Below are 21240 nucleotides of genomic sequence, written 5' to 3'. Positions count from 1 at the left end.
TGCTACACGCCATACACACAAGTACACCCTTGCCTCCGCTGCGCCGCCATCCGTACTCAATCGGTTAATATTAGGCTGGAAACAGTGCTGACCGTACGACCGGACCGAATCACATATAAAATCACGCATATAAAATCGCGCGTACCGTCAGCATAGCTGTGAGCGCGTTCATAGACTTGCACAGATATATCTATGTCGACCGACTGTTTCCAGCCTTAGACTTCAAATAGTAACTCGGTAAATAGGGTAGGTAAACCTTTTGCTGACAATAAAATAAAACAAGAAATCAACCAGGTAATTATTTATTATCTTTGTTACAATTCAAACAAGAAATGTGAAATGTGCAAGTCTTATGGGTTTTATAAAAATAAATGAAACCTAACATTAGTTAAGCTAAAAGTTAATCTAAGCCAATTTCGTTACAAAAACAAAAACCTAAAAATCACAATATCACATTTTAACTAAACACAACAAGGCATGTTATAACTAAGTTATAAGATTCTGGTATTTTTAATACTTATTGCTTTTTGAGAAGAGCAAAGTTCAACCTGGCAAAAGATTCAAAAAGTTCATCGAACTTTGATATATTTTGTATCACTATAATAATACATATTTAGGTATCTAGTTTTTACAATCGCCATATAACTAAATGCAATAAATACATACAATCTGGATTGTTTACGTAATTTACCTAGATTTAAGCACATTAGCAAAGTTGCGGAGCTGAGAGCCAAGATTGTCGATTTCATTCAAAACACTGTCAACTTCATTTTTCAGTTCCATTAAATCAGGCAAATTGTTACAATCCGGAACGTTTAGTAGTGTTGTAAATATCTTGTCCCATAAACCAACCTTCATGTACCTAAAAACAAATTTTAACATCAATTAATAAAATTACAAAAACGAAAACTTTCAATTATTTTAAAAGCCGTTTTCTCGCAGTTTCACCCGCATCCCGTGGGACTACTGCTCGTACAGGGATAAAATATAGCCTATGTGCCTTGGAAAGAGTGTAGCTTTTCAACAGTGAAAGAATTTTCGTAATCGGTCCAGTAGTTTTTGAGTTTATCCATTACAAACAAACAAAAAAAAACTCTTCATAATATTAGTATAGATTTAAAGTAATGTGTAAACTGAACGCGATATGGCAAAATTGAGTTAGTTTTATAACACAAGAAAACCAATTAACTCACCTTGGAAGTTTCTTGTCTATATTCCATTGTCCTAACCGATTAGCTACTTTCATATAACTGCCCATTAAAATGACGTGTATTGTACCCGCCAGGCAGTAAAGATCAGTTTGATAAGTCCAAGGTTTTCTTTCCCTCATCTCAGTACATGTGAAACCCTCTGTTGCAATCAACTAAAACAGAAAAAGATGTTTTAAAAATGCTCTGTAAAGATTTTTCTTTTAAATAAAATTATACATTTTATTCTTTTTTGTCCTGAATACTTACTTCTCTAAATGTAGTCCCTTCAGGAAACAGGGACATGTCTATTGCACAGCCAAGATCAATCAGTTGCAAAGATGGGGTTCTCCATTCCTGTGTAGGTCTGCAATAATATAGGGGTAAGATACAATTTCATAATGCAAGTAAATGTTTGGTACATATAGGGAATAGAGAAGGCCTGTTAGTATTTTCATACATTGGTATACTTACATCTTCATCAGCAAAAAGTTGTCAGGCTTAATGTCAGCATGTATGATCTGAGCTTTATGTAAGTAGTGAATTATCGACAACATCTCCGATGTTAGTAGGATGACGATAAATTCATTTATACATTTAGAAGTAGCAGCTCTGATTTTATTAGCGACATCTAACAGAGATCCATATTTCGAATATTCCGACACAAATAAGCTGGCATTATCTCCTAAGAAAGCAGTTGTTATGTCCATGTATCCTGGAAGCTGGAATGAAAAATGTTATTAGTAAAATTTTATTTCAATAATCTTTTGTGATTTTAAATAACAATAAAACATTACCATGAATGGGTCTTTTATTCTTGCTTTTATTTCTTGGCAAATGTAGAACTCCCAAGGTCGGCTCGGCTTTTGGTATTTCACTGCTACAGACTTATTAGAATGTAAATCGAGGCACAGAAAAACTGCGCCGTAATTTCCTTTACCGAGCTGCTTGTCAATGGATAATTTGCTGTGTCCGACACTAACAACAGTTGCCAATTGCACTTTGGGAATGGTTCTGACCTCGACATATCCATCAGCATGCGTCTTATTTGGAAATTTAACATATTCTAGCAGAGAATTCAGTAGTTTTTTACTGAATGGATCAATTAACGCAGGAAATTCAATATCAGCTGGCCTAGGTATGTCACTGGTCTCTACTAAGGATATAGAATGAGTAGATTTAAATGCAGCACACTCCATGGAATTTTCACTGTCCACATCCATTCCATATCCATCAGAATGTCTAGAGTAGACTCCTGAAATTCTACTGTCTTTGCTTACAGAGTCTCTGCTATCTTCAGATTGGAATTCAACTCTGTGCTCAAAGTCCAACTGCCTCTTGGAAATATCTTTTTGTTTGTCAACAGCTTGTGAAACCTTAGCAGATTGAATAGGTGTTCCTGTTTGTGCTGTCATGCCATCCTTACTGTCTGAGTCAGACATACCAGAGGAAGGAGGTATTTGTGCCTGCTCTGGACTGGACACATACAAGTTTTTATGCATTTTTTGAGAAATGCTTGGACTGTTTGAGAATTTAGGCGTATTAGCATTATCTTTTGGTTCATTTCTGTTAGAAATGAAATTGAGATACTGGTTTGAAAAACCAATATCTGGTGATTTCTGACCAATTTTTACTGGGTTTGGTTGGTCATGTCTCACATTTCTGAGTGCAGATGTAGGGCTTTTATGTGTTTGTGGATTTTTAGATCCAGTATTATTTTTGTTTGATACATTGTGATCTCCTCCTGCAGCATTGTCCGGCATCAAGTGCATCTCTGAAGACTGCTCGGTCACGTTAGTAGCGTGCGCCGCGGGACTGCGGTAGTTACTTTGAGCGGCTTGAGGACTCTGATATATTTGGAACGACTGGTTGTTAGTAGCCCCATACCCAGCAGGTGAATTTTCAACCATTTGCTTAGGATGCTGTCTGTATTGACTTTGCATAGTGTTATAACTTTGGTTACTTGAATGGTTGGGGTACATATTAGCGTTATTGTACTGATTATGCATATGGTAGCCCTGCTGGTTGTAACCTTGGTTGGCTGGTGCCGCTGCAGGGCTAGGTCGCTGATAGTACTGAGGATTTTGATACTGAGTCTGATGTGGAGGACTTTGAAAAACAGCTGCTTGTTGTTGCTGCTGTTGAAGCTGTTGTTGCTGCTGTTGGTGCTGTTGTTGCTGCTGCTGTTGGTGTTGTTGCTGCTGCTGCTGGTGTTGCTGATGCTGATGCTGTTGTTGGTGTTGCTGATGCTGCTGCTGTTGTTGATGCTGATTGACATAAATATGCTGCCTATCAGTTTGACTAGGATAATGATAATCCTGACGGCTTGCGAAATTTTGTTGAGGGCTCATCATTGCATGTCCTGGACTATGGTAACCAACTTGGTTGGAGTAAGTAGGACTTTGAAAGCCAGGAGCAACATTTGATCCCATGGCATGAGGACTTTGCATGCCTGTGTGCTGGGGACTGTGGTAAGCATTAGAACTAGGACTCACATAGCCCTGCTGTTGCTGTTGATTCATCATCTGGTTATTAGAATAGTTTTGTTGGTAACTATAATTTTGCTGCTGGTAGTGTGCATGCATCGACCTTTGCTGAGGAGAGTAGCCGTTGTAATTCGGCGGCATAGGCTTTTGGTATTGATGATCATGCGACGGGTAAGCTGAAGTTGACGGCGCAGCAACTTTATTTTCCGGCATTTCTCGCTTTTGAGGATGGATCCTGGCAAACTGTCCATTAAGCTGCCTAGGCTGAGAAGATATAGAACTCCTTTTTGATGTTGTGGGCTGTTGTGATGGATCATTATTGTTGTACATAGAGTCATAGTTAGTTGTGTAGGCAGTGAAGTTGGTTCTTGTTGATTGTCCAGAAGAACTAGAGCCCGATTTACTGAAATATTTAAAAGGATTATTCATTTTTTACTGACTGCATAAATCGTTTTAAATATCTTGATGAATGGCACATACCTATTATATTCCCTTGTAGCTTCCATGATTACTGAGAGTCCATCTCCTTGATTAGCTACTGTAGCATGTTGATCAGTTGCGTGTTGTCTAGAACTTTCGTCCCTCTTGGTAAGGCCAGCTTCCTGATGTTCTATGGCACTCTCATCCATACAAAATTTAGGCATAGATGGGAATTTACTCGACTGATCAATGCAGGAGGTTGGTTTCTTGAACTGAGACATGTTTGGTGTACTAGCATCCTTTATATTGAAATTAAAAACTTGTGTACAGGAGGGCTCTTCATAGTATGCAGTTTTATTAACCTGTAAACATCATTATGATAAATGATACAATATATTTTGTTACTTTCTTATAATATGTATTCCTAAAAACAAGTGAATCTTACAGTTTGCTGCACAGCAGGTGCAGGTGCTTGGAATTTAGAAGCATTTTCTTTATCTTGAGGCACCACGTTCATTTCAGTTAGTTCCTGCTTCTTCTTAGTATTGATAGCCATTGTAATTGACCTATCCTCGTGAATGTCAAAATTAGGAACTTCAAATTGTTGTACAACAGGCTGGACTATTGATGGTTCTGAAAAATATTAAAATGTAAGTAACATAATAATTTAAAGTAAATTGCAAAAAAATTCTGATGTAAATACTTATTACCATTGTCATTAAAGAGGTTTCTTAGTTCCCATCTGGCCTCTTTGGTGTTTACTGTTACAGAATCACCTAAAAGGTTACCCATCAAGCTTCTGTTGAATTCCTCCATCAAGTTGTTTTTTCCATAATTAGGTACAGCATTTTCATTCCCATAATTGTTACTTGAAGTAAGCATGTCATTTTCTTTGTCAGACATACTTGAACTTGGTTTGTAATTTTCATCAACTTTCTTAGCAGCAGTCAACTCACTGAATTCCTTAGAATCCAAGTTAACTAACACTTTAGGTTCACCAGGTGAATGCATGTTAGTTACTTTTGTGATGTTTTGTAATGTAGGCATAGTCAAAGGCATCAGTTGTCCTAAATGATCTTGTTCTGTGTCCAGGGCACAGTTAGCTAATGTTTCTAGAGCACTGCACTGGGCAAGTGTCTCATTAATATTTTCATATTTCTGTGGAACTTCAGTAACTTCAGTTTTTTCAGTCTTCACTTTTATCTCTAAATTATATTTTCTAGATCTTATTTCTTCTAAACTGTATTCTTGTTCATTCACATACACCTGGAAAGCACAATAATGTGTTACAATTAGCATATTCTGTAGAATTAGTTGATTTACACTGTGTATGTAAATCCTTACCTGTGACTTATTATAACAAGGAATTTTCGTTGAATCTGGGGGATCAGGTACACATAGAGGCACAGTAAATGATAAGTCATCCACACAATAAGGCATGTGATTTGCTGGAAGCCTTAAGACATCATCCTCGTCTTCATATGCTGTTGAATAACAAACAATCGAATTACATCTTTATTTACAAAGACCCCAATTAGTAATTCAATGATGTAAATTATACTTACGTGTAAATGGCAGAGGTTGATGTGGTACAACATTAGAATGTACCATTTTAGTTTTTGGATTAGTCCATATCCCAACTTCTTTCTGATTTTCAACATTACTGCATGCCTGAACTAAAGATGCTGGACCTGGGTCCTCAGCAATAGGAATAGTAGCTTGTGATGTTGATGGAGCATCCTACATAATGATACGAAAAATTAAACACATGTAATTTTCTTAATGTGGCTAGATTTTTTTCATATAGCATGTAAGAATACTGTTTTCAAGAGTATCAAACTAGCTTAGGTGTTCCAAGAACGCAGAGATGAACATACCTCATACACATTGACCATGACATTGGAGTTAGGCAGCCTGTTATCATAGTTGCCTGCCTGCTGCCTCACCACTCCAGGTACAGAACTCCTTACACTCTCCCCAACCCTCTGTATCGGCACATTGGCGATGTTACGACGTTTGAACGACTTCAAGGAAGTGAGAGCCATCCTAGTCTCAGCCAAAGCTGATGCTGCCTTCCTTTTAGTTGGAGAGTCATCGTGTAACATTCTTTGCGCAAAGAATAGTTGAAAGTTCCTGGAAGCAATGTTTTGAAGAGTGACTATTGTTGGGAACTGTTATTATTTACAGTTCTCCTAAATTCATTGTCTCAGTCCACTAAATTCTGAGCACAAGTACACACATGTACCCTCACCACTACTACTGTCACCCACTGATACCTAATACTGGGGTTGGTGCAGCAAATCTTCTTCCATACCTTCCTACCTGCCCTGTCTTCCTGTTACTTAACATAATACGGAAGTAAATTCATAATTATGCAAATTCAAGGCTCAGTTGCCACAAATTTTTGAAGCTAAGATGTTTGAAAGTAACATTGAATTCATTGTATAAATCTGGCTGATTGCCAAAATTATAAACTACTGTAAATTTCCAAAGCATACTGGCAAAATTGATTAGATATCTCTATATTTTATTTTTTCTTAAGACTTTTCTTGCTTAATTAAATCTCAAACAAAATCAATCAGCTAGTGATTTGAAATACATTAAAATTTTGAACATTGTTTCTATGATCTACTTCTGTCGATTTTTAAAATGCACACATACTGAAGACTAAGAAGTTAACATTATTTTAACAGAAAATGATACTTGAATTCAATAGTTCAACCTAAATCTATTCTTGATGATCCCCATACCTTATTTTGATTCTATATTAAAGACTTATTGTACATTGAAGCAAGTCAGATATACTATTGAGAAATTACATAACTTAGCCATAAGACTTACATATGCGCCTGTTCCAATTCATCCAACGGTTGAGCCTTAGCCTGCAGACCCAGCATGTACACCTGGTTAGCTTTCTTATAGTCTCCAGACTCCTCACAGTAGCATGCCCAAGCACGGTAGAACTCTGAGCATTCTACTCCAATACCAGTGTTATACAGCCTTTGGTATATCTCCAAAGGGTTAGAAAGACAATCAACCTACAAAAGTAACATGTGTAAAGCAACATAGAGTTTCCTATCAAAACAGTATGACATAAGAATCAGGAAACCGTATCAATCATAATTTCAGAAACAATAGTAAAGTTTAAAATAATATCAATGTTTATAAGAAGCAGTTGTGTTGACAATTATATTCAATTTAATTAATTGCTAATCAGATTAGTCTGCAATGGCAATTTTGTTCTTATAACCTGCCATTTTGATGACACAATGGTAGATTTCATCACTATCATTTTTAGCAGTTTTTTATTGGATTAGTACTTAATGTAATAATTTTTTTGCATAGTTATAATACGCTTGAGATTACCAAACTTAAGAGCAGATATACTTTAGGGAAGCAGTAAGATGGGGACATTTTACTCACATATTTTATCCACAACTTAACAAATCTTCTATCTTGATAATATTTCCTTTCATTTTCAAACAACTGTAGGCAGTCTTTTATTAACTTGTCAATATGCCCTTCATGTCCATGTTTAGGATAGCACTGTTCAACCCATTGGATGTAGTTGAACCATGGATCCAATGGATCAGTTCCTTGATAGAGTCTGATAGCTGCTTCATGTTCCCTGTCGATGTAATTGATGAAATATCGGTTACTGATGATAGAAACAATACAAATCCGCTAAGATGCTTGCAACATAACGAAATAACACCACAAAATACGTGTGGAACAACAAAATTATTGTGATTTCAAAATGAAGAAATTTTGGATAGAAAACATGTCAATTTATTTATCAATGCTTAAAATGTGAGAGCTAGGTGTAAGTTTAAAAATAAGTTCAGAAAAACTTTACTCTTTTTGCAATTGCAGCTGTCTCTGTGCTTCAACATCCGACTGAGCTTGCAACGCTGTACCCAACTGCACAAGGTTTCTACCACCTCTCAGTGGTTGAATGTTTTCTTTACTAACGTCGATGTCCATTGTAGAACTAAAATAACGCTGAAATATCACAGCATGAGGGATAAACACAGCACAGTGAACCACAAATAAGCGATCTTGAAAAATTAGGTTTTAAGCCTAGATATAAGTTAGTATTATTGTACCGCGTAGATGATAAAAGTAAACTTATTGTATTACTAGATTAACATTTTACTACAAGCAATAGTAAATTATTTAAAGTTTTAGCTTTGAAAATCCGAAAAAAATTGGCGACTACCAACTGAAGCACCAAAAACTAACTCGAAATTGACATAACTCTATAGAATTTCAATGTCTTTGACAAGATTTGAATTTTCACAAAATAAGTCCGTTACAGAGCGTGACTTGTCTTGAATACAAGCAAAATATTATAATGAATCAAGAAGGAAGTTTGTTTCTTCGTTTGATAATCAAGACTTTAGTTATTATTCTTAAATAGGTTGATCAGCTTCATCATAAGATATTTTTTCAAGTTCCTGTACATTAAAATTTTAAAAGAGATTTAATTCAGTAATTAAATATTACCTAACTGATTAGAGAATTTATCGTCCAAATAGCAAGTAGTGACGATGAGTGAACGAATGTTGCGAAGTCTGTTACTGATAAATATGAATGTATGAGACATTAAAGAATGTCTTTCACGCACTAACTGTTGCTAAAAAAGATTTTGCACGTCTCGCTCGATATTCATGTATCTGTTACAGCCTTTTTATCGTCCCACTGCTGGGCACAGGCCTCCTCTCACACGGAGAAGGATTGAGCATTAATCACCACGCTTGCTCAATGCGGGTTGGTGATTTCAGACTATATAGTCCAGGTTTCCTCAAGATGTTTTCCTTCACCTTTTTTATCAGCCATTGGTGTCTAAGATATACTTAGAAAGTACATACAAACTTAGAAAAGTTGCATTGGTACTTGCCTGACCTGGAATCGAACCCACACCCTCATACTCAAGAGGCTGGTTCTTTACCCACTAGGCCACCATGACTTATTCATGTATCTATTCTATACTATTATTTATTTGTTTGTTTGTTTGTTTGTACTCTAAAGGCTCACTTGCACTGTCGGCAAGCTACGCTGTAGCGGGTGACATTTATATTTTATGCGGGCACGGGAAGAAGTTTCCTTGAGAGTCCCGAGGTGGGACGCATTACGCTGAAAACGGGAGAAACAGCTCATATCCACTTCCTATCCCTTCGTATTTATTTGACCATATTTACCTAAGAAACCATACGTCGTCTTAGAATGAAAACCTCGGAAATGCATTTTTTCTCAATATTTTTTTATTGCATTTCTTGGAAGATAATCGTAAAAAATATGGAATACTAATCCTTATCATGAAAAATGCATTTTTTCTCAATATTTTTTTATTGCATTTCTTGGAAGATAATCGTAAAAAATATCGAATACCAATCCTTATCCTGAAAAGTTATCTCTTGCACTTACGAGGTTTTCACTCTAAGGCGTCGCATAGGTATTTGAAGTGGGGTGGTGGGATCTTACCGAGTCTCTCAATCATAATATGTCTCTTCTTTCAGCTGAAGTGAACATTTCAGTAGTAATTTGAAGGGTGTACTATAAAGGCCCCAGTACACGTTGGCCTGTGTTGGGCCAAGCTGTGCAATGCACAAATGTAGGCCACGATCAAATGGTGTTTACACATTGGCGCATGGCTCATTGCTGCCTGGCAAGCCACTTGCGATGGACGTCGAAGTAATTAAGGCTTCGGCTATTTATTTGTACACTACTATACATATTTTTATTATACTACACTACTATATATATTTATATTATACTACACTGCTATATTTACTACTATATTTATTTTTACACGCAACACAAAAGTGTACAATCCTCAGCGGTCGGTGACGAACTAAACATTGGCCGAATGTGTAAACACCGCACGCCAAGCTGGGCCAAGATTCCTTTGATGTGTGCCCAAAAAACCGACAACTCGCCAACCTTGACAAATGTCCGCCAACCTGCACCAATACCCCGTGTACACATTGGTGATGGCATGTATTGGCCGCACTTGGGCCAACGTGTACTGGGGCCTTAACCGTTGACATATATTCTATAACATATATTATAACATATATGACATATATATGACATATATTATAACGATAGACAAGAACATCCATACAAATAATGTACCCGCTTATGTCGCCTGTTGACATCTTGTTGACGTATTGTGACATGTAGTCATCCTCATTGATGTGAATTGCAGAAGTGACATAATATTTTCGCTCGTATTTTGCCTACACTGTTCATTACTCAAAAAGTTTATTTATATCTAAGTGAATTCAAAATCATGTTATATATTAAAACTAGGAACTTATTGTTAAGAATCTTTGAATATTAATTACGATGTTTTCTTTCTTAAAACTAATAAACCTTAGACATGAAATGCACTTCGAGTGTGATGCATGTTTGTTATTGGATGAAATGAATGGATATCGATGTTTATGAGAGGTATGGCTTATATGTCAGAACTACATATGTAGAGTTTTTAAGAATGTGGGGAAGCCCGCACCGGGATAAAATATAGCCTATGTTTTTACATTAGCGAAATACATACATTATTTTCTTGAAAGTAAGAACCATGACAAAGTAAAGCCAGTTTTCATTGATATTTTACCTACTACCAGTTTTATGACACATCTGTTTTTGCATGATTTGCATAATCTATTTTTAAGATGGCGGGAACAACAAATTAATGTATATTTGTAAAATTGAATTATAAATGAAAAGTGTGATGTACGATGGTTGTAATTGCATGAACAGCGTGTAATTTTACTAACTTGACTATCGAATAGTAAATATATGTAATTATTAATATATGTAAGTATTAATGTATTATGTTTTTTCTATTTTACAATTGTCGTTTCATAGACATCCATCTGACGCAAGTGTCAAAATCGAACTGATTTGCTATGCACAGTCTGCAGTGCATTTCAGTGTGGTAAGCTTTTTGTTCGGAACGTTCTATCTAGTACGTAGTACATATATATCGATGACTATAACAGCCTTTTTACAACGTCAGATCATCCGGGTGGAAAAATAGAGCAACATGGCCCGATTTCTATGTCTCGAGCTCGAGATAGTCGCAAAATATCACTATCTACAGAAATTAAAACTGGGATTTTCTAAATTTTCTAAAGGACTGGCACTGAAATTAAAACTATTTTCATGAAGTAATTTTCTACTGTCGACGACAAATAATGTCATAATCAAAAATTGCTGTCAATGTCAGTGTCAAGTTTTTGCCAAGCTAAAGGTTTCTGTTGTTATTAGTGAAAAGGTTATTTTTATATTGTACAAAATATTCCCTTACGTAAATTTAAAATTTGGTGATGCCTAATAAATATCTATGATGTTCAAGATCATTTGAATAAATTCGGACACCAACGACACCAACATCCCTAACTGCCATAAGTGTATCTGTTTAAAATTTTGAAACACCTTTTTATCCTTCAAATATTTGAAAATATCCAGAATGTCGCTTCGTTTACAAATAGAGAAGCAAAAGGCTCAAGAAGAGATGCGGCGGTTGATGGCTGAAAGGAAAAAAAAGAATATAATACCTACGAAGATAGATAATCCTCTTGCAAAATACAATAACACAGGACAACTTATGTGTATCCTTTGTAATTCGGTAGTTCGGTCTGAGCATGTTTGGCAAGTGCACTTAAATAGTAAACAGCACCGAGAGAATGTTGAGAAAGCGAAGAAGCTAAAAGAACTGACAAATAATTTCACAGTTGGAAAGATCAAACATAAAAGTGGAAGTCCTCCGAAGGATGCACCACCTGAAAAAAAATTGAAGGGAATTTTGAAAAATGTAGAAACCCCTCAACCTATTGTTCAACCACCTAAAAACAATGCTCCTCAAGTCATTTCATTTCATGATGAAGAAATCAAAAGAACACCGTTAAATGTTCCACCTGCTGCTAACAGTGGAGGTAAAGTTAAACTTGGTTCAAAATTAAGAATAGTACTACCTACCCACTATACCTTTAATACATAGTTAACGATCTGTATCTTAAGGCAGATTCTTGTTCAAGAATTTGACTTAGATTTTGATTTGACCTAAATTGCAGTCATTATTTCATAAGTTGAGTACTTTTACACAGTACTGGAAGCATGAGTTAGGTTTTGTATTATTGACTTAAGTATACACAAAACAAAAATACCTAAATAATAACAGCGTAGAAACTGACTATATTAACACGTTCGTTAGGGTGTCCCTTAAAATTCAACTTCAATATATTTTTACGCATACCTTCTAAAAAGTTTCGTATGGACTTAATAAAGTCTAGAAATAAATATAAGCCCGATTTATAAGCGATAACCGGTGCCGACTTGAGTTTTTAACTTGTCCATACAAGTTGCGCGGGAGCAGCGCGGCGACCTGTTATTGCGAGTTTCAATTGTCATTTCATAAGTGATTTCTAACATTTTTAGTGCCTTGTTGTTTATTTTGTGAAAATGTCTGTGAAATTACGAAGTAATAAACAAAATATTTTCCTTATCGGACTGCCAAGCCACCAGATAAATGGTGCAAAATTACCATCTAATCGACCAGTTCTCACCGTTTTATTTTACAATATTCGTGAAGTCAAGCTGACTGTTAGTGAAAGTGCGAATCTTGTTATAAGAGAGTGCATTATATTTTGGGAAAAAGCCAGAATTCCTACGAAGACAATCCCTAACTGCGTGAAGAAACTTGTTGATTTATATCATGTTTGGAGGGAGCTGCAAAAAAACTGTAAGAAAACTCAGTTGACTTTCAAGAATCGTGAAACTAACTTTGTAAAAGACCTTGATAACTTATTTGATATTGCACATGCAGATGCTTTTGACAGAATGAAGATAGAGGAAGACAAAGATTTCTTAAGGAAACAGAGAGAGCCAGGTCGACCGGGATGCTTAGGTGGAATCGACAAAAAATTGGCGGAGAAAGAAGAACGAGATAGGTAAAGACGATTGGAAGAACAGGAAAGAAAGGTAAAACAAAGAGAGTTATTGGCTGTTGCATCTACTTCTTCGATAGATAACTTGGAATGTCTTGAGAATTCGGATGAGGAACAGATTTCGAACTCTGAACTTAGTACTCAGATTCCTTGCCCTGAAAACAGTTTTAAAAGAGGCACGAAATTTCGTTAAAGCACATATTGCTAAGACAAACATTACATCTTTGTTAACTTTTTATAAGACTGAACTATTTGTTAGAGACGATTACCGCGAATTGGTTGAACTATGCGGTGTGTTCTTAGGAGGAGACACAGTGTATAAACTAAAACTCAGGCCCCCCGAGCTTTGCATCAAGCGCGATGGATGGCGAGAGCAATCTATTCTATAAAAATATGTTTGCTTCAATCGCAACTTAAAATTACTGCAAAGGACAAAAATGCTCTACAAGATGTTTGTTTATTTATCGTCACCTTGTATACCAAACCTTGGCTCGAATGTACAATGGCAGTTAAAGCACCTAACCAAGACTTGTCCTTTTTGAAAGCTCTAAAAGAATATGAAAAAGTAGACGCGACAATTTCCAAGGCATCCATAAGCAAGTTTATTCGTCATTTATGGTATTTGTGTGAAGAAACAGTCATATTATCACTCTTTGATGAAGAAGTTGATACCAAAACCAAGACAAAAATTATTAATAATTTAAACAGAGACGAAAGTTCAGATTCCTCTAAACGCTATGTCCCATCGAAGGAAGAAATTACGCAAAATTTGTTTGGTAAGTACTTAATATTTTCTTGTTTCTTTTTCAAAGTTTTGTGGTTTAGTTTTTGCTTATTTTAATGGTTTTTTCTTTATTTCAGATATGACGCTGGATGATTCTGTAACTCAAAGAAGCAAACGATTTCTATCTCGACTACAGATCGACGACAGTTTTCTTCGGGAAGACGTATCTTCGTGGGGTGACAATCCTGCTTTTTTGGAAGCTAGAAGACGATTAAGTCGTTTGAAGGTCGTAAATGACACTGCTGAAAGAGCTGTTAAATTAATGCAAGATTATAATGGTCTTATCACGGCTGAAGAAGAGCAAAATCAGTTTTTGTTGCGTTGTGTTCAGGAACATAGAAATCTGTATCCAGACTGTAAAAAAACTACACTAAAGAGAAGTTACCCTAATTCATTATTATTATAATTTGTATTTAAATAAAAGTTTGTATTGATATTTTTTTAGTATTACTCATATTTACTTTATTTGTTGCATTTTAATTAGTTTTGGATCAACCCAAAACGTCAGACCAAAACACCATTTTTTATTAAACTTTAGAGCCCGGTCGGCACAGGTTGCAAACATGCTACAGATATGAAATTTCATATTTAAGTACATTTTAGCATTTATAAAAAAATTGGAGGGTATGCGTTTCGAAATTCTAAAAAAAAATTTTTTTTTGCCATATAAGGGACACCCTAACGTTCGTGGACAGAACGAGATTAAACGTCATCGTTCGAAATTAACGTGCAACGTGTATACACGTCCCGCGCGCATATCGCGCTCGGTTGTGTCATGATGTCTTGGGACGATACGCTACGATGGGACGCAACGTACATACACGTCGTATTATTTGTATGGACATTTACTGTGTCATTTTGGTACACAATTTAAAGTTGTAGTGTCCGCGAACGTGTTAAAATGCTTAAAGCTTGCATGATATTCATGAAATTGGCACAATTGATAAGATGGTATTTCTAAATTGAGCACAGGATTTTAATATCTTTTCTAAAGGACTGGCACTACCTGTGTTATCATAATATTCGTAGCTCAAATTCTGTTCTCCCAGGACCTGTTTTAACAGAAACTTATTTTTGTATTATTTACAGTTTTTTAAAAATTTCTAATTGAAAACTACAATCATTTAAACGATATAGGTATGTTATAGCTAAATAACATTATTCCGACTTTTGTTTATGTATTCAGATGTTCCGGCAACAAGTTCAACAGAAGCAGAAAGCGTACCAGGATCAGAGCAACCTATCCCTGAAGGATTCTTTGATGATCCCATCCTAGATGCCAAGGTATGCACTGAGAGTAAAAAAAGTTTTATATTTTTTTTTCTATAATGGAAAAAATAAAACATAATTACAGTTGAATCCGTTTATAATGACATCGAAGGGACTTTACAAAAACGTCATAGTAAACGGACGTCATACAAAGCATTTCATAGAAAATAAAAAATATCTCCTCATTTTGTCAGTACCTATGTACAAATTTATTTAACTAGAAAAAAACAATAAGAAAGATAATAGAGAAATAATATGCAATAAGTACTCATGTGAAAACAAAAATTTAAAGGACCAAGTAACAAAATTAGAACTAAAAATCACCAGCATGGAAAAAGGAAAGCGGAAAAATAACCTGATTTTCTTTGGTGTAGAGGAAAATGGAAAAACAGAGGCAGAACTTGTGGATCATATAAAAGAAACCATTGAGAAAGCGGGTATATACTATGCTTAACATCAAGTTCCCCAACTACACGAAGACCTGGACTATTGTCCAAGCATATGCACCAACGGAGAAAGCTGCAGAATCAGAGACAGAGGCATTCTACGCCGAACTGGCAAAAGTTATTGGAGACTATGCAAATAATCATATTATATTGAAGGGTGATTTTAACGCCCAAGTTGGAAAGAAGCAAAGCACTGAATATATATTAGGAAGCTATGGGTATGGAAAAAGAAGCCCCAACGGCCAAAAACTAGTTGATTTTTTGCTAGAACACAATTTAACCCTTTTGAACAGTAAATTCAGAAAACCCCCAAAGAATAAATGGACCTGGATTTCTCCAGACGGTAATTACAAAAATGAAATAGATTATATAATAAGTAACTCTCCCAAGGCGTTTACAGATACAAGCGTAATCTCAAAACTTAATTTCAATACAGACCACCGCTTGGTCAGAAGTACCATTCTGCTGGCACCACCAAAAAAAGCAAGGAAGAACATCATAACTCCAGCCAAGACCGTCGCTGAGAGTTCGAAAGAAATTAGCCAGTCGTTAATACTAAAACTACAAGAAGCTCCATACGCTAAGGAAAGCGATATCAAAGATAACTATGCGAACCTGGAAAAACTACTTTCCTCCACTAATAATGTCAACAGAAGCAAAAACAAACTCCTATTCAGCGACGAGACTATCCGACTTATAGATCGTAGGAAATCCATATTGGCCCAGGGGAAAAACAGAGAAAACATGAAAATAGTTACAGAAATCAGCAAACAAATCAGAACACTTATGAGGAGAGATCGTAAAAACAAAAGAAAAGAAGTTCTAGAGAGACGAATATTGAGAACAGGGGCCCGATTCTCCTAATTTTACTTAAGCGACATACGATTCACGTTCGACTCGATTCGACTGAGATCCAATCCCGACTCGATTACGATTGAAGCGTATGTGGCATTCCGCTATTTTTTCTTTGAAATAAACGTTTTTATCCTTTTCTGTCATTCAATAATGAATCATTTTGTCTGCAAATGATTTACGATTGCAAAATGATTGTACAGCAAACTACCGTATAGACCAAAATCACCAAAATAGCAGACCAATCGCACACCAATCAAATGTCAATCGAATACGATTGGTCTTTTATTAGTAGCAGAATGCCCGATATGGTTAAAACTGCTATTGCTATCATATTGCGATTCGATTTCTATTCGATTTTGACATTATTAACTTAGGAGAATCGGGCCCCAGCTCTAAAAGATCTTAAAGAAACAGGAAAAGAGTGGATACCTAAGCGAAAGAAAAAAGGAAAGGAAGTTACGGTCACAAATAGAAAAAGAATACAAGAACTAGCCACAGACTTCTACAAAGACCTGTATTCGAACAGAGACACACAAATGCCTCCATCCACGCAACTGTTTAGGAATGAAACAACAGTAGATCAGCCCGAGTGGCAACCTCATATTTTACCGAGTGAAGTGGAGAAAGCTATCAAAAGCCAAAAAATGGAGAAGGCACCTGGAACGGATAAAATCGCAAACGAGATGCTGAGAGGGGCTATTGACGATTTAGTGCCAATACTTACTAAGATGTTCAACCAAATACTGAGAAGTGGCTATATACCAACACAATGGGAAACCTCATACATAACTCTACTACACAAAAAAGGCGCAAAGGATGACATCGGGTTCTATCGACCAATAAGCCTACTGTCGAATGTCTACAAAATATTTGCAAAGATCATCTTGGGCAGGATAACAGCAAAACTAGACGAAAGCCACCCAATGGAACAGGCCGGTTTCAGGCGGAACTTTCCAACGATAGACCATATCCACACAATCAAACAGATAATTGAGAAGTATAACGAGTATAATAAAAAACTTTATATAGCATTTATAGATTACGCAAAAGCATTTGATTGCATCAGTCACAAGGCAATTTGGGAAAGTTTTGAACGTCAAGGTATACCGGAACAATATATTAATATCATCAAAAGTATATATGCAAACAGTAAAGCTAATATATAACTGGAAACTTTGGGCAGAGAATTTCGAATCAAGCGAGGAGTTAGACAAGGAGACCCACTGTCCCCAAAGCTTTTTTCAGCAGTTTTAGAGAATGTCTTCCGCATGCAAAAATGAACATAACAAAGACAAAACTAATGACCAACTCGAAAATGGAACCCATAGAAATTGAAGAGCAACAACTAGAATACGTTGAAGAGTACTGCTATTTGGGTCAGATCATCTCCCCTAAAGACCAAACAAGTAAGGAAATTAACAAAAGAGTTGCCAATGGGTGGAAAAGATATTGGTCCTTAAAGGAAATCGTAAAATCTAAAGACCATAAAATGGCAAACCAAAAGAAAAGTCTTTGATCCTGCCATGCATCTCCTACGGCTGCGAAACATGGTCCCTTACAAAACACCATAGAAACAAATTAGAAAAATGTCAAAGAGCTATGGAACGAAGCATGCTAGGAGTAAGAAGGCAAGATAGAGTTAGCAATATCCAATTAAGAGCAAAAACCAAATTAACTGACATCCTGGAAAGAATAGACCTACAAAAATGGAGATGGACCGGACATCTGTTGAGATCCAGACAAGAAAAGTGGAGCCAAATTATAACGCAGTGGTATCCTAGAGATGGCAAAAGACATAGAGGATGACAACAGATGCGCTGGGAGGATGAGCTCAAACTCACTGCGGGTTCGAAATGGAGGAGAGTTGCTCAAGATCGGAACCAATGGAAGCTACTGGAGGAGGCCTTTGCCAACAGGCATACTGAGCTGAGAGACATTTTATAACTACAACATATTGTTGACACAATCTAAGGATCAGTTCTCTCACCCAGTCCAAAAGGCTAAATAAATAAATAAAAAGTACACATGTTTGTACATTTTTCTCTGAATTAGAACATGTCGTCGGACATCGCATTACTCCCCCGATTAATGTTTAAGGTAGGGTGCAGATCAGTCGGTTATTGTGACGCATTTTTAACAAATTTAGCAACATGTCACTGTAAGGCAACATGTCACTGTAAGCAAAGTCATTATATCTGAATTTTTTAGAGAATTTTATGTGAAAACCAAACTTCAAGTGCAGTTATGTCACAATAAGCGGTTGGTCAATATAAGCGAAGTCAAAATAAACGGATTCTACTGTATACCTTGAAGCCCCACATTAATGGTAAACTTTTACTTCATGGTAAGATAGAAACAAGTACTTTCCCTATTAACATTTACTTTGCAACATACAGAATTGTCAGCAACATATTGCCAACAAGTGAGCATCATGTTAATGCAACTTTGTTTATAAACAAAAGTTTACCATGGATATGGGGTTTTACCGTTGTCCCTAGTCAAGGTATCCACATGCATCCTTTTCATATGCAGTTGTGAGCTTACAGCAATTCATAATTTAAGAGGGTTCTATTTTGGGCACATAACCACCAAAAAGGTAAAGGAGGACCAAGCCATATGTTCCAATAAAATATATTTCTCACAAAAAGTGTATACAGTAAATAAATGCAGTATAAAACGGGAAACAAGTAATGATACAACATGAAATTTAAATTGGTGTAAATTAAATCTTCATTGTCATTAGTTTATCCCTCATAAAAGAGCAGTCCAATATTTTTGCTTATCTAAAAGTTGAACTTTGATTTCAACAATAATTATACTGGTTATTGACCAAACAATTCTTCAAAAGACTCATGGATGTGTTCAACCATATCGGAAGCTACCATACTTCTTCCTTTTTTTGCAAAAGCTTTCTCATTGCATAATCGTATCAGACGGCTTGCACCATAGCAAGACAGGGATGAAGCTAATAATACCTTATCACATGTCTCTATTTCTATTTTGTCTTTGTTGGCTAAAGTCCAGTTCATCATGGTAGCGATAGCACCAGAGAGCAAGTCTCCTTGCCCACCACAGCGTCTGCCAGATCCTCCAACATTCGATTTCCATTGGACTGCAGGATCTACACTATAAACTTCATCTTCAGCACCCTTTTTAAATACAGTCACATATTTGCCCAACTGGCTTAACCCTGAAGGCCCATTTGTTTTGGCACAAAGCCTTTCAAACTCTATTTTGTTTGGTGTCAATATAACTGGAGACATAAAATCTTTTAATAAATGTATCTTTTCATTTATCAAAAATAACCCATCAGCATCAATAAGCAGTGGAATCCTCTTCTCTCTTATGACCTCTATTAATTCAACAACTACATTAAATGTTTCTTTCAATCTACCCAGTCCTGGTCCAATAACTATAGCATGGAGTCGTTCAAACCATACTGAAATTTCTTGAACAGAATTTGGCCAATCTAATAAGGGATGCACTATTAGCTCTGGACTGTATGACTTTATAACAGCAGCTGAATCTTTTGTACAGAATATATGACTTAAGTCTGCTCCAACCTGCAATGATAAAGTGCTCTTTAGTTATTATGTTTGTCATAATCACTCTGACGTAGAAAAGATATCTCTGTAGTTACATAAACTGACCCTCAATGCACTTATCCCCGCAAAGTATGGTGCGCCTGTGTACTCTAGTGATCCTCCTATAACTCCTATCCTTCCTGCTTGGCCTTTGTGACTGCTTAAATCTAAAGGCGGAATACACGCCTTGATGTTTTTCATCAAAAACGAATCTTCCATTTTATGTAAACTACTCAAGGACCTAAAATGATTTCTAAATCTTGTCGCCAAACCTTGGGACAACACCATCGAACTTCAGTAACTACACGTTTGCTCTAATAAGCAGGAATTAAACAGAATATATCTTTTTTTCTCTAAAGGTCCAACAAATTGCAAAGGTCAACATGAAATTCAAAATCAAAACATCGAAAATGTTTTGTCATGCATGATTATGTCATTGTCAAATATTTGACATGTATGCTGTACATGTTTACTTCGTTTACTTTCTTTTTCACCGCTTTCGGTTTTTTTCATTCGCATCGCATTGGACAGCAGCATTTTTATACGGGTTTATTTTGTAGTGTACATTTTTTGACATAATATAATAGTTTCGCTAAACTCATTTATTGAAAGCAAAAGTTTTGATTTAATTTATTTCTTTACAGGTACGAAACATAGAATATAAAGACCCAATTGAAGAGGAATGGGATAAATTCCAAAAAGAAATAAAAGAAGAGGCAACTGCATCGGCAGAAATTATTGCGGGTGAGCAGGAAGAAGCAACTGCTGAGCGACAAATTGATGAGATCGACGAACAAATTCGGATTTGGTCTAAGTACGTATTGTATTGCCTTTGTGATTTAGATTTTCCTAACAAAAATTAGTAACTGATGTTATCGAATTTGCTACACAGGGTTCTTGACCTGGAGTTAAAAAAGGAAGAAACCAAAAAAACTATACAAGAAATGGAAAAGATGAGCGAAGACGATATTGGAGATTCAGAAAATGAAGATGATATCGATGAATTTTTAGATTGGCGAGCGAAGAAATCGTATACCTAATATTGTATATTATTATTTATAATAAGGAAATAAAACTACATTAACTAAATTTTTTGCTCTGATTTTATTACCATGACATTGCATTTACAGTCTTCGTCATTATCGTTTTGGCCGAGAGACTTCCAATGATTGTGTCAACTTGGCTTAGTTTTTTTATCAACACACACTCATTTTCGCGTATCCTGCAGAAGGATGAAATTGTCGTAAAAAGG

At 36.0% G+C, this 21240-nt stretch overlaps 3 protein-coding genes and 1 long non-coding RNA gene across 5 annotated transcripts; 2 read left to right on the top strand and 2 right to left on the bottom strand.

Moving 5' to 3' along the window:
• Positions 1–286: 286 nt before the first annotated feature.
• LOC124631798 (myb-like protein P) lies at positions 287–8337 on the bottom strand. Of its 2 annotated transcripts, XM_047166404.1 has the most exons (15): positions 8200–8330; positions 7950–8095; positions 7517–7721; positions 6935–7131; positions 5971–6226; positions 5659–5833; positions 5438–5577; positions 4804–5359; positions 4539–4726; positions 4154–4455; positions 1985–4076; positions 1662–1909; positions 1458–1554; positions 1194–1363; positions 287–862 (listed from the first exon to the last, which is right to left on the bottom strand). In XM_047166404.1, the coding sequence occupies exons 2-15, from the start codon at positions 8075–8077 to the stop codon at positions 688–690; spliced, it is 4929 nt and encodes a 1642-aa protein (XP_047022360.1). In that variant the 5' UTR covers positions 8078–8095; positions 8200–8330; the 3' UTR covers positions 287–687. The 2 variants fall into 2 exon arrangements, with proteins under 2 accessions (XP_047022360.1, XP_047022361.1); XM_047166405.1 differs by having other exon boundaries at positions 1985–4061; positions 7950–8337.
• Positions 8338–11328: 2991 nt separating this feature from the next.
• LOC124631606 (zinc finger protein 830) lies at positions 11329–21077 on the top strand. The gene is made up of 4 exons (XM_047166090.1): positions 11329–12039; positions 15021–15118; positions 20633–20802; positions 20881–21077. The coding sequence occupies exons 1-4, from the start codon at positions 11574–11576 to the stop codon at positions 21026–21028; spliced, it is 882 nt and encodes a 293-aa protein (XP_047022046.1). The 5' UTR covers positions 11329–11573; the 3' UTR covers positions 21029–21077.
• Positions 12072–14414, top strand: LOC124631608. Its single transcript, XR_006984526.1, has 3 exons — positions 12072–12845; positions 12930–13826; positions 13912–14414. It is a non-coding gene; the product is annotated as an uncharacterized LOC124631608 (long non-coding RNA).
• On the bottom strand, positions 19020–20414 carry LOC124631605 (ATP-dependent (S)-NAD(P)H-hydrate dehydratase). The gene is made up of 2 exons (XM_047166089.1): positions 20055–20414; positions 19020–19967 (listed from the first exon to the last, which is right to left on the bottom strand). Exons 1-2 carry the CDS (start codon positions 20274–20276, stop codon positions 19227–19229), a joined length of 963 nt encoding a protein of 320 aa, XP_047022045.1. The 5' UTR covers positions 20277–20414; the 3' UTR covers positions 19020–19226.
• Positions 21078–21240: the final 163 nt, after the last annotated feature.

This window comes from Helicoverpa zea, chromosome 7, assembly GCF_022581195.2.
Source record: "Helicoverpa zea isolate HzStark_Cry1AcR chromosome 7, ilHelZeax1.1, whole genome shotgun sequence".
NCBI classification, from domain to species: domain Eukaryota; kingdom Metazoa; phylum Arthropoda; class Insecta; order Lepidoptera; family Noctuidae; genus Helicoverpa; species Helicoverpa zea.
This window is presented reverse-complemented; position numbering and strand designations above follow the sequence as displayed.

What these genes read in the sequence shown, in the direction of transcription:
- LOC124631798 (XM_047166404.1), bottom strand. Translation starts at nt 8,077, where the DNA reads ATGGACATCGACGTTAGTAAAGAAAACATTCAACCACTGAGAGGTGGT. An exon ending in TTAAGTTGTGGATAAAATAT is followed by an intron (nt 7,132 to 7,516) that starts GTGAGTAAAATG and finishes TTACTTTTGTAG; the next exon opens with GTTGATTGTCTTTCTAACCC. An exon ending in GAATTGGAACAGGCGCATAT is followed by an intron (nt 6,227 to 6,934) that starts GTAAGTCTTATG and finishes CATTGCTTCCAG; the next exon opens with GAACTTTCAACTATTCTTTG.
- LOC124631606 (XM_047166090.1), top strand. Translation starts at nt 11,574, where the DNA reads ATGTCGCTTCGTTTACAAATAGAGAAGCAAAAGGCTCAAGAAGAGATG. An exon ending in ACCTGCTGCTAACAGTGGAG is followed by an intron (nt 12,040 to 15,020) that starts GTAAAGTTAAAC and finishes TTATGTATTCAG; the next exon opens with ATGTTCCGGCAACAAGTTCA. An exon ending in ATCCCATCCTAGATGCCAAG is followed by an intron (nt 15,119 to 20,632) that starts GTATGCACTGAG and finishes ATTTCTTTACAG; the next exon opens with GTACGAAACATAGAATATAA.
- LOC124631605 (XM_047166089.1), bottom strand. Translation starts at nt 20,276, where the DNA reads ATGGTGTTGTCCCAAGGTTTGGCGACAAGATTTAGAAATCATTTTAGG. An exon ending in CGGGGATAAGTGCATTGAGG is followed by an intron (nt 19,968 to 20,054) that starts GTCAGTTTATGT and finishes TTATCATTGCAG; the next exon opens with GTTGGAGCAGACTTAAGTCA.